The sequence below is a fragment of the Hemicordylus capensis genome, chromosome 5 (genome assembly GCF_027244095.1).
Source record: "Hemicordylus capensis ecotype Gifberg chromosome 5, rHemCap1.1.pri, whole genome shotgun sequence".
Lineage (NCBI taxonomy): Eukaryota > Metazoa > Chordata > Lepidosauria > Squamata > Cordylidae > Hemicordylus > Hemicordylus capensis.
Window position 1 is genome coordinate 167,414,560 of NC_069661.1, and position 15,547 is coordinate 167,430,106.

A 15,547-nucleotide genomic window follows, 5' to 3' on the forward strand; every position below is an offset into this window, starting at 1 on the left:
GGCACTTTCCAGATTAGACCCTGTAACGGGGTCATATAGTATCTCTGAAGTGTGCTTCCACACTTCCTGTGTTGTGACACCACAGTCCCTACACAGATAGCAGGGTGCCGTTCACATTTCCAATGCCTTGTTTGGGATTTAATCACTGTGATATAGAGCTAGGACATCATATATCTGGCGTAAGAAAGTTTTCGGGTTGTTTCGGTAGTTTCTGCGAGACTGCTTCCGCTGCTGTTTACGTTTCGAATGCAACTTGCCTGAAGTGAGGCATTTTGCTGCTGTTGAGCAGCTAGTCAGGAAAGTGCCCAGGACCACTCCCAAGCTATGTACCTGATCTTTCAGGGGGAGTGTACACCCCATCCAGAACAGGCAGACCTAAATTATCTCTTTTAGACCTTAAAGCTACTAAAAGAGGCTTTAGAATATTTGCATAAACCCAGGAAGAGGGTCAGTATCCTGCATAGATCTTTGATATTCCATGTAACTAACAGAAGCACAAGAAACTGGGGGGAGGGGGGATGATCAGCACATCTGCTTACTTTACGTAATTCATGTTGTGAATCTCATCTTTTTTCAGTGCAGAATTTGGCACGCCTTACTGCAGAATGTTTAATGTTGCTTTTAATGCAGAATAGACACTGTCCTGTCCATAAATGAATTTGCTATGCAGAATTGTATAACCTTTCATTCAAGGCATTCTTACAAATATAAATTCTGCCAGTATTTGTAGAATGAGTTGATAAGGTATTACATTGTTTTCCAAGACATAATTCTGTTTTGCTAATGCAAACAGCAAATAATCTATCAGATTTTCTGTCCCTATCTCATCTGCTTGTGGCATTTTTGCTCTGTATTCTTTATTCAAGCTGGACAATGCCGATGAACAAGCAGCCCAGATTAGACGTGAACTTGATGGGCGTCTCCAAATGGCTGACCAAATGGCAAAAGTAAGTTTGGTTTTCTGTTTCTAGCTTTACAGAGTAGAATATTTCTGAATATGCTTAAAACTGTAAACCTACATATGCTTACTGAGGAGTATGCCCTACTGAATTCAGTGGGACCAACTTCTGAGAAAAACATGTGTAGGTTTGCCTTGCATGTACGTGTAATGGTATTTGCTTACATTCATTCCTTGCTGCTACCCTTGCTTCTGTCTCTCCTTGCTCTGTTGTCTTTCCCACTGCCTAGATTAGGGGTTCCTAACAGCAGAGTACTCAGCCCTCCTATATATCCCCACTCAGTCCTCCTATATCTTCTCCTGTGCTTCTGACTGGCCAACTATGTGCTGGAGCTCAGCATACCCCTCCCTGCAGCCTGACTGATAGGCTTCAGAAAATCAACACAGAGTACTCCTATTGAAATTAGTGGGATAAGCTTTTGTCACATTAATTTCATTTAAATAAGACTGCTTATGATGTGCAAATGTGAGTAGACTGTTATTGTAGTAGCCTGTTGCCCTAACTGTAAAAGTTAAGTGTGTGTGTGTGTGTGTGTGTATCACATCCTCCCCCTATTTATTCATTCATTCATTCATTCATTCATTCATTTTATAGGACCTGCCTGGCAGGGGAGAGTGACTGAGTCTCTTTCTCAGAGGCTGTACTTGAGTACAGCCCCCATTTTATTTCATCTCAATGAGGCTTCTTTCCTGCCAGTGATTAAACCTGGGACCTTCTGCATGCAGAGCATGTTTGTTTGTTTGTTTATTACATTTATAAACTGCCCCATCCGAAGGCTCTGGGCAGTGCACAACAAGTTTAAAAACCACAAAAACTCACACCATTTAAAATACAGTGCTCAAAACAATATAAAAACCATTTACAACCAATTAAAAACCATTTAAAACCAATTAAAATACTTAAAAAACAATTTTTAAATATTGGAAGGCAAGGCCAAACAAGTAAGTTCTTAGAGCTCTCTTAAAGGCCAACAGCAAGCCTAGACTCCAGATATCTGCCAGGAGTGCATTCCACAGGCCAGGAGCAGCTACAGAAAAGGCCTGGTTCTGAATTGCCACCAGACGTACCGGTGGTAACTGGAGACGAACCTCTCCAGATGTGCAATGGATCATACAGATGAAGGTGCTCTCTAAGGTAGCCCGGACCCAAGCTGTTCAGGGCTTTAAAGGTAATAATCAGCACTTTGTATTTGGGCTGGAAACATATTGGCAGCCAATGCAACAGTGGCATCATATGGTCTCTCCAGGTTACCCCAGAGACCAGTTTTGACTGAGCATGTTGTGCAGCAGGGAAAGCATGCAAGTCTGAGACTCTGACTAAATGGCCAAACTGTGGCTTGACCACTGAATCTTAACTAGCTAAATTTTTACGGAAAATGGCTTGTCATTTTTCTCAATCAGTTTGGAGTGTGTACCATGGTGTGAGTGTTTTGTTGAAAAAATGGTAAATACATATTCTTCATCATCATCATCAGTAGCTCAAGACTGGTATATAACAGACCCACAGTCTTAATTTTTTTCTACAATATGTTTTGGACTGATGTTTTTGTTCTTTGCACAATGCCCTCAGCTTAAGGGTTTTCTATATTAATTGAAGGACTCTATGCAAAGAGAACAGAAATGCTAACTTTCATTCTGTTCAAAGAACAGAGAGTGTATGCAGGCCAAAACTCATATTTCAGGATGACGGTTTCTGTTGTTGAGGAAAAGTAGAATGCTGCTTATAGGATCCTTGAGAGCATTAAAAAATATTCTGGATGAAACTAATCACAATAGAATGTATAAGTCATTTCCTGTGTGCATATTACATTAATTATGAAAATATATGTAATTCTAATGCTCTTACTTTTGGTCCAAAGATCTAAACCAAGGTCCATATAATCTATTGCTCTTGGGGCTAGCCATGTGTTCCTGGGAAGCTCACAAGTAGAGCATGAGAGAGAGAGAGAGAGAGAGAGAGAGAGAGAGAGCCTCTAGTAGTTCATTATTCATTGATCAAAGATATAATTCCCCTGAGTTCAGTGTTCCAGTTTTTGGCAGATTAGTTCCTTGTCCACATTTCTATAACATTACAAGAAATTTATGTTTCTGGAGGAGTCTTGTGGTTTGTGCTTGTCTGCTTGTGGTTTGCCAAGTCTGTGTCTTTTGCTTGTTAGTGAAATGTTTTAAATATATTGTCAAGTGTGGTGTTTGCAGATCATTTCTCAGGCATGCAGCATGCTTTTATAAATAAAATGTATTAATTAAAATTAAGTCACCAGTACTGAGAATAAATTTGCAGCATTTATAATACATCTATATTTCTCAGTGTAATAGGTGAAATACGCCACCTAGTGGACATAAGGTTTCCTACATATTCTGGTCCAAATAGTAGGAAGGAGATTGCCTCACTTTTTTTAGGAGGTGGCTAAGCTGTCAGAAATAAGATCAATTAGAGGAATATGTATATATTAAAGTGCAAAAGATAGAGCAGTAAAATCTGTCAGGGATAAACACAAATCAGTACAATTCAGAAGCTAATTTGGTAAGCTTGACCACATCAAGCAATAAAAACTGTTGTAGTTCCTCTGTTGTAATTCCTTTACAGCTAAAACTGTTGTAGTTCCTCTACAGCTAGCACAGAGAGTAAAAGCTGTAGTGCTATTCCAGTCTCCTAGAGGATTAGCAGATTGTCAGGGTGGGGAAAAACATGACAAGACGATCATTTTTTCTAAAGGGAGCTTCTGAAGTCACATGAAAACTTGAGTTAGGAATGGAATGGGGAGAAGTAACCTTGGCACACATGCCCATGCACATAGAGGTTCTGCACAGGTCTTAATAAACACATCCTGTGTATGTCCCTATGTGTGGAAGCAGCCGATTTGTAATTAGAAGTGTATCATCAAGGTGTATAGATACATCAAGAGTTTTCCACCCTTCAGTTCGCATTTGTGTCTGAGCCAATATGGTTTAATGGTTAGAGTACTGTATCTGAGGAACTGAGAAGACCAGGACTCAGATTAGCACATGCACCTCACCTCACTGAGATGATTGTTCGGAGTGTAAATTGAACTCCTTCAAAAAATGATGTGATACAAGCATAATAAAGAAAGATGCAAGTAGGTTAAAATGACTTTGAAAGCAACTTTCAGATCACCTAGAAAAAAATAAGGTCTGGGCAACACACCAAGTTGTTACTATGATCATGAATCTGTTGTGAATCTCATGGAAATAGATCTACTGCCCCCTGCTTTCTTCAGATCCCTGTCTTTGTAGGCAATTAGTAGTCTGACTGTGAATATAATTTTTTTAAGAGTCTTGATTAATTTAATGGGAATGATACATATATTTGTAAAGTATAGATTGCTACAGACTGCTTTCTTGGAGAATTCTACTGTCTAGTTTCTCAACATTCCTGAAGAAATTGATTCAGCCACCTAATTGAGATTAGAATTATGTTGATCTGGATCCTATTCATGCCTGGATAATCTCTTAAAATAATCCTCTACTAACCAACCCCGCACAGAGCATCTGTGCGGCGCTTTGGGGTCGGCTATTTCCCCCTCCCTCTTCCTCCTACCCCGGTCTCTCCTCTCTTCCCCTCCCTCGAGCCCACGCTCTCCAGCCCTCCTACTGTCCCGTTCCTCCACCCACACAGAGCCGCGGCAGGTGGCCAAGAAGGGCCCCACTGCCGCCATTTTTACTCCCTCCCGTCTGCCCGCTACCACCTTCCTTTCCGTCCACTGCCTGCCGCCGCCTTCCTCTCCCCCCCAACCGCTGCCTGCCGCCACCTTTCTCTCCCCGCAACCGCTGCCCACCGCGGCCTTTCTCTCCCCCGCCCGCCACAGCCTTTCTCTCCCCCACCCTCCGCCTCCTTTCTCTCCCCGCCCACCGCCGCCTTTCTCTCCTCCGCACGCCGCCACCTTTCTCTCCCCTGCCCGCTGTCCGACACCACCTTTCTCTCCCCCCGTCCACTGCCGCCTTTCTCTCACCCGCCCGCTGCCCACTGCGCCTTTCTCTCCCCCCGACCACAGCCTGCCGTGCCTTTCTCTCCCCCCGCCAGCCGCCACCTTTCCCTCCTCCACCCGCCGGCCGGCGGCCACTGCCAGCACTTTCTTCCCCCTCTCCTCCTCAGTCCTCACTTCAGAACTCTCGCAGTCTGTCGCGAGAGCTCCACCGCCAAATCCTGGGCACGCATGTCCCACTCATCCCCTCTGGCGTCAGGCCAGGGCCAGTCCTTCTCACTGCCTCCTGCCTCCCAGCCCAGGCTGCAGCCGAGACGGCCCCTCCTCACAATGGCCAGGCCAACTCCCAGCCAATCAGGCACTTCCGCCGGCGAAACAGAGCTCAGCCAATCAGGCGCCTCCGCCTGCCAAACAGAGCTCAGCTTTGCCTTGCCACATCTCCACGCTGGCTGGCTAAGAAAATTAATTATAAAGATTTTCTCAGGCCATCAGGGCATAAGGTAGGTTTTATGTGAGAGAAAATATCAGATTGTTATCCCTGTTTTGTTAGAATAGATTCTTAAAGCATACAGTGACCAAACAGAAATTTACCCTCTACATTTTAAAACATATTTTAAAGGAAAGAAAATGTCCAAAGTTTATAGCAAAAGAAATGGAGCAGATGTACATAGAAGAATTGCGGTCTTCAGTGAATTTGCTAATGGCAAATTTGGAAAGTCTTCCAGTGTCCAAAGGTGGTCCAGAATTTAAATTACAGAAGTTAAAGCGGTCACAGAATTCCACGTTCTTGGACATAGGGGATGAAAATGAGGTTCAGCTGTCAAAATCTGATGTGGTGCTGTCATTCACACTGGAGGTAAGCATACATATCATGCAATACCTGTTGACAGTTTAAATTATTCTGTGATATTATGCCTCCTTGGGATTGCTTGGCTGAATAGTTCCTTTCAAAATTTATTACGCATTTATTCTAAAGCAATGTTACTTATGCAGTCTAGTCTTCAGAGTTATACACTGGCAGACACTTTGTTTGAAGTTTTGCGCATCTTATGCTAGCAGAATGTTTCGAGGCTCTGAGTCATGAAATGCAAATGTATGTAAATTTTTGCAGCCATTGATGGCAAAAATCTTAATAAATGTGTTAGATTGTCAGATGAATCTCACTTGTGCAGCTCACCTTTGTATAAGTGTCATGTTACCTTTCCACAGACACAATATTAACTTTAGCAATAAAAAAGAATAATGATGAAGATTGCTTGATCCGGTATCACATTCTTCTTAAATTGCCCATTCAGTCCTTTCTTCCTTTTTCTGTTTTTTGCCTGCTCAGAAATAATAGGTGGTAAAGTCCTCCTTTGGTAATAACACTTCAAATTGCAGATGGAAGAGCATAGAGTTGCTACTCATGTGGAAAGCTACTAGATTAGGTGAAGACTAGAACCCTCTTCAGGTGTTATCCCTGTCAGCGGCTCTTATGCACGTACAGTGCCAAACGCGGGGAAGAAGTCCTGCCCTGGCACTGTCACTCACCAACTGCCACCAGCTGCTCATGGTTATAGCTTCGTTTGTGTAAAGAGAGAAGCACTGTGATGACCAACTCTTCTGGGAACAGCAACCTGGATTGCCCAAGCTCTAGGGCTTCCTATTCTCTGGGATGAGCCTCCACCCCTCTCCTGAGTTTGGATCTGAGGAAGAGGGCAGGAGATACTTGGAGCATCTCAGAAGCTTAGTGTGATCTAGATGAGCCCTTGCCCTCTTTCTGAACGGGAAGAGCATGGCGGGATCATTGTGACCTTGCTGTAGATGATACAGCTGTAGTCTTACATATGTATCACTTCATTCAGTTTGAGTTGGGATGTAACCTTTTTTATTTTTCAAGATCCAGAGATTTCAAGATTTTTCAAGATCCTTTCCTACTTAGCCCTTAGCTCTGTCAAACTATTTAACCTCTTCCCACCTATCCCGCCTCTACTTCAGTTGATTGTATTTTTTTGAAATAAAACCACATGCAAGTGAAAAAACTTGTTATGATTGTTAGCTATATTTGGGGTTGGAGCAAACCGAGGCCCTCTGCAAACCATCACTCCACAATTGGGCTTTTCTGCAGATCAGTAAATCTAAAGAGTGAAAAGGCATGGTTGGTCCTGAGAAACAGTGAGCAGAAGCCAGAGCTCTTCCTAAAGAATGACCTCTCTCAAGAATGTTGACAATATTTGTAAAAGAAGGATCCACCCTTTATAGTAATATGATTTATTGATATGTGATATGATCACATTCTTTGGTATAGTGTTTTTGGGTGGGGGTTTTGTAAGTAATATTATTTATTCATTTATTTATTTATGTATTTGTTTGTTTATTTATACATACTGCCCTTCCAAAAATGGCTCAGGGCAGTTTACACAGAGAAATAATAAATAAATAGATGGATCCCTGTTCCCAAAGGGCTCACAATCTATTTGGCATTTGTATAGTGCTTTTGAGTGTTCAAAGCACTTCATGTGTATTGTAGTCTTTACAACAACCCTGTAAAGTAAGTACATATTATTACTCCTGTATTGCAGCCAGGGACCTGAGGCTGAGAAGTAGTAGCTTGCCTAAGGCCATGTTCAGGACTGAGATGAAATTTGAACCAGAGAGTTCATGGTTTGTAACTTGGTTTCTTAGCCTCTATGCGACATCAGCTCACCAGTAAAGATGCCTTGCTTACCATAGTCATTCAAAACAGACACAAGCCTTTCTGTAGTACTCTTGTATTAATCTGCAAAGAGGAAGCTGCTTTACAATTTATAAATTCAATCTATAAATCTAATTGAAAATCAGAGTAATTGAAGCTGCTAGACTGTGTTAAAATTGCTGTGCAGTCAAGGATTACGTTCTAACTGGGATCATAGCAATGTTTCATTGTAGTTCACAGGCATTCCCACCACAGATGGTAGTATCATTACAAGGGCTAGAGGATGATTGCTTCACAAGCTGGCAGCATTATGAGAGGACTTTATTTACAGCCCTTTGAAATGAAATTGTTAAAACAGCAGCAGAGGGTAGCACTTCCATAGTTCATGTGCTGTGACTCCTACCTGGTGTGAGCTGAGAGGGGCAATAGAAAATCAATCTGTAAGCCAATATAAACATGTATGTTTGTAACCCAGGGTTGTCACAAGATTTCAGATCTGTTTAACTAGAAGAGACAAATGCGCACTCTAATTAAAGTGGGAGAAACAAATGTTAAAGTACTTTTGTTGTATGAAGAGGAAATCAGAGTTGTATTAGAAATAGGACCATTGTGCTAGATTTTCATTTGTGCTTCAAATTTGCATGAACAAAGCAAATACTAAGCCAGTGTCCCCCAAACTAATGCCGGCGACACTAGGGTTCTCTCTCCCCACCCCATTAAACTGAAGAACTTCAATTTACATTCAAAAAGAGAGAAGTGTAGGTAGCCAAGGTTTTAAATCACAGGGAGGAATTTCCCCTGCATTCATCACTGAATGTGGGGATGCCCGAGGGTTGTGTTTAGGGATGCTTTCTCAGAGGAGGCATGGCTAGCTAGTGCCCTGGTGTGTCAGTCCAAGTGTCTACCATCCAAGGATGGCAAACATTTGCAAAGGGCTACGGTTTCCTGGTATCATGCTCTCCCCCTTTGTCCATGTGATCAAGGCCCAGGAATGGGACCATGATTTCTTGGCAAGTGGTGATGCTTCTGAGGTTCTCCTAGGCTGTAGAAGAGGCTGTGTTGGGGCATCCCAATGCTTCCTCATTCCCTTACTCAAGGATGCTTCTGTTCATATACTGACAAAGAGACGGGAACCCAGTGCTGCATGAGACTTCCCTGCACTAAAAGACATTGTGTGGTGAATGTATCCAACTTCCTGGCTTAATACTACAAGGCACATCTGAGTATCTCTCCTGGTGCACTAGTGTGTCTTGGGACATAGCTTAGAAATAACTTTGCTAAGCAAATAATGCAGCATGAAAGAGATCCTTACTCGAAGCTATTGTAGAAAATACAAAATATTTTGCCTTTCTAATATTATCTGAACATCTGATCCCAAGGTCCCAGGATGCTATCCATTACCTCTGCGGGGGCATTTCCTCTGGGCTACAGGCAGGGTCAGATTGCTAGGATACCAAAGGAAGGAGCTATGCAACCATCCAGATTGGACTGGTCTGTCTTCCAGGTAACATGGTTTTGCTGGAGCTCATAGTTAAACTTGCCAAACTTAAAGTGGGGGGTAGGGGGGGCCAGCCTGCTTGGCATCACTGCCTCCCAGTAGCTGGGAAATGCACAAACCACATGCCATGATGATTTACTTTTCTCCCCTGCTCTGGGCACGAAAAGAGAAGGCAGAATGGCCCATCTCTTGCATCATTTCAGAAGCTCCAGAATGGCATCCAGTAGCAACTAGAGTCCACCACAGATGCCAGAGGAGCAGTGAAGATGTTAATTCCCCAAATAGGTTGAAAACACTCAGCATCTTTAGGGTTGTGATTTCAGCCATTCACATGCAAGGATTTCCCCCCAGGCTCATGGTTTCCCATCTCCCTTTCTGATTTTTTGAATGAGGTTTATGCAACCTCCATAAACCTACAAAGTATACACAACCTTCTGATTGCTAACAGCTTGTCAATAATTTGGGCAACATCCCCCTCCTTCCTTGGAGACCAGCCCTTCTGCTTATGAATCTTTTGAGAAGCAGGACACAAATCAGGAACATTCTGCAACTCTTGAACTTTAGACCAAACCTAGAACAGAGCATGTTAGAGGTTGTTGATTTTTACCCACAATAGGTAAAACAGCAGAGCACTAAGGAATGAGCACACACTCCAGTTACAGAGTAGGTAGCAGAGGATGGTTTGGATATTGCAGCTGTTTAGAGAAAACACATGGAGATCCTTGTATGACTAAACGCTAAATATTTATTGGTTAAATACACTTAGATAGGAAAGACCTATCTCTAATCTAAAGGACTACATAGTGGATAGGTAAGGAGAGAGATGTTTCCATCTGCTCTCTAGGAGGAAAGGAAGGATTGTGACTCAGCACAGGAAGTGCTGCAGAGTCAGTTCAGGGGTCATAGAGTAGGGACAGATAGGGAGACCCTGACTCACTGTCTCTACTCCCAATGCCCCTAGTGGTCATTAGGACAGTTGGTGCAAAAGGTCGATGCACTGGAAGTTCATCTCCAACAGATCTAAGGTCTGACAAAAGAGGAAGATTGTCCTGCAAAATTCCCAAAGTCAAAATAGAGAAAGTTTGAGCCTTTTATTAAAGGATAGCATACGCTCAAACACAGAAGTTGTTCCTGGGGAGAATGGTTTGACAGAGTGCGAATAAATGATTAAAATTCCCAGTTTTATCACAATGCTACATTTTTTCAAAAGTGCTTTCTGGCAGAGCACAGAGAAATTTGAGAAATGAGTGTAGCTGTGTGGCAGATTCCCACCATTTTTCTCATAGTGGCAAATTCAGCCTGACTCTATTCCTGAAGCTCTAAAGAGCCAATGTGTAGCAGCACTGGGATCTGCACATGAACTAGAGAGATCTGGCTACTGATCCCTACTAAGGCAGGGGCCTTTTTGGGTAAACGTTTCCGGCCAATTCAGAAAGTCCCCTGGAACAGCTGCTCCTGCAGTGATCCACAAAGTAAGTAATCTTGTAGTAGAAATTGGTGTGAAGGATAAGATGTAAAGCAAAGAACAAAAATGCTTCAGTCAGCATTTCAGGGTTCAGCAGTTCTGGGTTTTAAAAAGATACAAAAGGTTCTGGACTAATACTTTAAAATGCCAGGTTTCACTGTTTGATCTAAGATCGTAAATAAACAACTAACTAACTAACTCCCAGGTTTCAGTCTTAACTGCCACATTTGGTACCCGGTTGAGGGGAAGGATAATTTTCCATGCATTCTCCACATATGTCTTTCTTCTGGGAATAGCTCTTATTAACCTTTCAAGTGCTTGTTGATTCTTTTACTTGCACACAAACAAAGATAATATCGGCTTTGATACTAGTTTCTTTGAAGCACAAAGCTAATTGAGCTAACTCAAATCGTGTTCTCTTGCTTCCACCCCAGAATTCTGTCAGCCAATAAATGCCTATGTGTCCTCCATAAGGGCAAAGGGGTGTTGGGATCTGGCCCTTCTTTCATGTCATTTCAACTCCCAAGAGAATCCTTCTTAAAATATTTTCCCCTGTACATCTTGTTCTAGAAACTTACTAAGTTGTATACATGTTTAATAGGGCTGAGGAGAGGGATCATAGCTTCCCAAGACTTGGTTTGGGAAGCTGAATAGCCTTTCCCTTGGTATCCTAGTAACCCAGCCCTTGACCATGCCTTAGCTAAGGGAAGGTAAAAGTAAAGTGTGCCGTCAAGTCAATTTTGTCTCCTGGCGACCACAGAACTTTGGTAGAATACAGGAGGGGTTTACCATTGCCTCCTCCTGTGCAGTATGAGCTAATGCCTTTCAGCATCTTCCTATATCGCTGCTGTCCGATAGAGTACCAGTGGGGATTTGAACCCGCAACCTTCTGCTTGTTAGTCAAGCATTTCCCCAGTGCGCCACTTAAGGTGAACTAAGGGATGGTACTATTCTTTTCCTCTCAGAAGTCACTTTTGAGAATGGGAATTTACAGTTGAGCAAAATTTCCTTATCCACTGTGCACTTTTTAACATAGCTCTTGAATGGTTATAACTTATTTGAAATCTTTTTGTGTTTAAGTGGGAGCTGCCTTTTTCTTTTATTTTCTCTCTTTTTGTTTTGCCCTTTTACTTATTTTTTTGTCCAGCTGTATCTGGACAAAAGATATTTTTTCTATCTGAATACAAACAACAGATTTGAGTGGAGACAGATTTAACATCAAATATCCTATTAACAAATAAAGTAACTGAACATGGTAGAAAGGCATCTCTCCCCTCAGCATCTGAATACTGCCTAGACCCGTTTTTAGAGCTGGCAAGAGAGAGAAAATATTGGAGCTGATAGTAGCTTTCATAACCTGCCTTAAAACTTCTGAAGTTTTCTCAAAAACAGTGAAGAAGAAGAAACTGCTTGCTTGAGAAAAGTTATTTTAAGTATTTTGTTAACCCCCCGCCCAACACACCCACCCAGTTCCTTAGATTGCGGGGCAGGCTGTAACAACGCAGTGTCCAGAGCCAGCCCTAGGGTTTGGGGTGCCCTCGGCATATGACTTTGCTCCCTCCGCCCAAGAGGTGCAAAGTTCTGCACATGACCAGCAGCATATATAGAGAAACTGGACATAAAATTTTGTATGCACACTACTCTGTTCCATAGTACATTGACAAATGGAGGTCTTCTTTACACACAACATACAGATAGTTGCACTTGCATCTGTCAGGATCACAGGCACTGGCCTTGAATCATCCTTTGCTGTCACCAAACTGACATTCTGTACTGTCAGCCTTAACACTGCTCATTAGTCATGGGGGCTGCAATCTGTCCCCCATCATCCCAAAATAGTGATTGGCGCTGTCAACAACTATAACAAGCTGAACATGCCAGTTATTTGATAGGGGACATTGTTTGGACTTGTTTAGTTACTGGTCACAGTGCATGAAGCCCTAGGTGCTTATTTTTATTTTTATTTTTATTTTTAACTGGACACATTGGCCACTATGGAGGCTGATATGGACATATAAGCCTGCTTCTAGATGCAGGCTATATTCACTAAGTTAGAGTGACTGTAACAAATTATGAGTCACAGGCAGCTGACAGGAGAAGCTTCAGGATGTGTCCAAGGAGAATACTGTTAAGTTGCAAGAAGCAGGATGAGATATGGGCTGTTTAATAAATAAATAAATAAATCCTAGAGCGTCTGCAGATTTGAATCCTACATTTTTATAGGCCTTACCTTTTGTGCTATAAGTATACTGATTACCGTGTTCCAAATTATTAACACCTATTTGCTGCACCTTCTTTCGTTTACTCTTGTTTAGATTGTTATAATGGAAGTTCAAGGCTTAAAGTCATTAGCCCCCAACCGTATTGTTTACTGCACAATGGAAGTGGAGGGAGGAGAGAAACTCCAGACAGACCAAGCAGAAGCATCAAGACCACAGTAAGCATCGTGTGGTGATTTTAACCTTTTTTGTGTGGTTGTGGGGAGACTTTGCCCTGAAGCTTAGAACACCTTTTAATAATATAATATCCTGTTTTGTTGATTTGACATTATGTGTTTCATAAGGACAAAGTCTTGCAACTAGTTCGATATGCAAAGCCACTACAAAAATGCATCATTAGCCTGGAGTGCTAACTTGCCTATTATACAAGTAATGAATGCAACTTCTATACAGTTTTTCCATGAATGCTATAGCTGATGAACAGGCTTCATTTAATTATTATTTTTATATTGGTATCTAAACTGTCAAAAAATCTAATTCAGATTGTCCAGATACATACATATCAAAATTATGAACTCTGAAACACAGTGAAACATTGCTTCTTGTTTTGTAACTTGAACATTTTTGCTGCCCATTTTCAGATTTTTCTCTGCAATCACAAGGGCTGGAAATATAAAGGAAAATGTACAGATTTCATATTTTTGGGATTAGAGCAAAAACTAAAGAACTGGATGACAGTGATGTGAATGGAGAACCGATGATGGATAATGGTTTCTTCCTTTGCTTCCCACCACACATGGCATGAATAACATGTATGAATTATGTAGCTTCAGCATTTTTCGTTTTCACTGCTCTGGGAGAAATGATCTCTTTCCTCCATTCCTAGAATTAGTTTGTGGCAGTCGAGCCAAGTCCTGTGGGGACAGCTATCATGAGTGTTTCTCATCTCATTCAGGGCCAAGCTAGATGGACAGCAGGAGACTTATTTGCAGAATTGGATCTGCCACCAAATACCTACAGAGCAGATGATGCAGGGAGTGCTGTCATGATTAGGGGAATGCTCACTGCAGTGTGGATAGGAGGGGAAACTGAACCCTTACACCTGCCATGGGCTTTCCTCCATAATACTGCTTGTGGAGAGCACTGCCTCAGTGGGCCTTGCACTTAAACAGAATAGAATTAAACAGAACAGAACAGAATAGGTAGAATTCTTCTGACTGGTTCTACCATCCAGTCACTGGAGCCTCTGTCCTTCAGCTTTACAGTGATAAGGCAATGTAGGCAAGTAGGTGTGGCGTGGGGACAATAAACAGAGACACTATTGAAACAGTTGAAAGACGACAACAAAAAGTTTACTTCTTTCAAAATTTTCTTAGTTCAAAAACAGTGCAGTCATAGCAAGTGAAAACAGGAAAAAAGTTCAGTTGAGGAAAAGTACAAGAAAAGCAATGAATAATCAAGTCCAGTGGCCTATGCAAACTAGGCCGAGCCACAGTCTCAAAGGAGTGCAAAGGGTAGCTTCTTCCAAAGCTTCCCTCTTCCCTCTGCAGAAGGCTTGCTCCCTCACTGCCACATGCTAGCAGTCAGTCAATCAATCAATCGCCTTTATTTCGGTCTTAGAACAAAATAAGAGTGGTGGAATACAAGAGGTACAGGCAGGGATATAGAACTACAGTTAGGAAGGTATAAAAGTGTAGGTTAGTAATGAGGTGGAATTTATTTTTAAAAATTTTAAACATAAAATTTAAAATAGAACTGAGACTGTCTACGAGAGAAAAGTCTGCATCCTAGTAAACAATTGGCCAGAAGGGCTCTACGTGTAAGAATACTTAAAAGTAATTAAGTGTGTTCTAAAAATACATAAGAAAAATTAAAGTATGCAACTAAAAGGAGGTTACAATAGCTTGTATGAGAGCTGAGGCTAAGACTGGATTTTGTAGGCTCAGCCCACAGTCCCTCTAGGCGGGAGCTGTCCTGACCCTGCAGATTCTACACGCTGCAGCACAGAACTTGGCAGTATTGTGTGTGATGGTGGGTCTTCCTCCGAGAGGAGCAGCAAGGTATAGAATTTACTTGAGCAACCAGAGTACTTGAGGAGTACTGGCAGGATGAGGTTGGCGCAAATATCACTGTAAAAGGGGCAGAACATGCACTGTAGTTTCAACCAGGCGCGGCTCCTGAACTCTCCTCCGGGGGGGCAGCGGGCGGCTTCTTTAAGGTAAACGGAGCCGGTGCTCCGTGCCGCCCAGCAGCCCCCACGGCGGGGAATCGCCTCTGCCACTCACCTGGCCCCTGGCGGGGGCTCACCCCCTCCCGGAGGCGCATTCACAAGCCGCACCTGGTTTCAACCTGTCCTGTATCACAAGGACATAGTCTCTCCGCAGGTGGAATCTTCCTGAACTTGTCTTCTAGAACAGCTGGTGGGAGTGCATGGCAATGTGCCAAAGTGAAGGCCCTCCTATGGGCTGGGAATAGGTGTTTTATGTCCATTATCCTTTGTTTAAGCACAGACTTGGCTTGGTCATATCCCGCAGCTAGTAAAAGGGAGAGGGAGAATCCAGCCACAAGCTAGCAGTTTCTGCCCTTCCTGTGCTGCAGTGATTCCAGCTCAATGATTTCCAGTTCTGTGTCTGACTGCCTCATTCAGCTTTCTCCTGCAGACTGCTTTTCTCTTCACTGTTCTAACTCTGCTCCTGTCTCTGAGATGACTCTCCTCTCCAAGTCTTACTCCTTACTACTACTTCTACTACTACTAGTAGTAGTACTCAGCTCTTACTCCAACTTTAACT

General features: G+C 42.5%; 1 protein-coding gene across 29 annotated transcripts in view; it reads left to right on the forward strand.

Annotated features, from left to right (window-relative positions):
- The window catches only part of CADPS2 (calcium dependent secretion activator 2), a 522,314-nt gene that overhangs the window by 219,104 nt on the left and 287,663 nt on the right, over positions 1-15,547 (forward strand). For all 29 annotated transcript variants that reach the window (XR_008307725.1, XR_008307727.1, XR_008307726.1 and 26 more), the window contains 3 exons: positions 867-947; positions 5,522-5,758; positions 12,855-12,976. Coding sequence is in view for 26 of the 29 variants with exons in the window: in XM_053251802.1 (XP_053107777.1) it covers positions 867-947; positions 5,522-5,758; positions 12,855-12,976 (440 nt within the window). In the remaining 3 variants the exon portion in view is untranslated. The remainder of the gene's footprint in view (positions 1-866; positions 948-5,521; positions 5,759-12,854; positions 12,977-15,547) is intronic.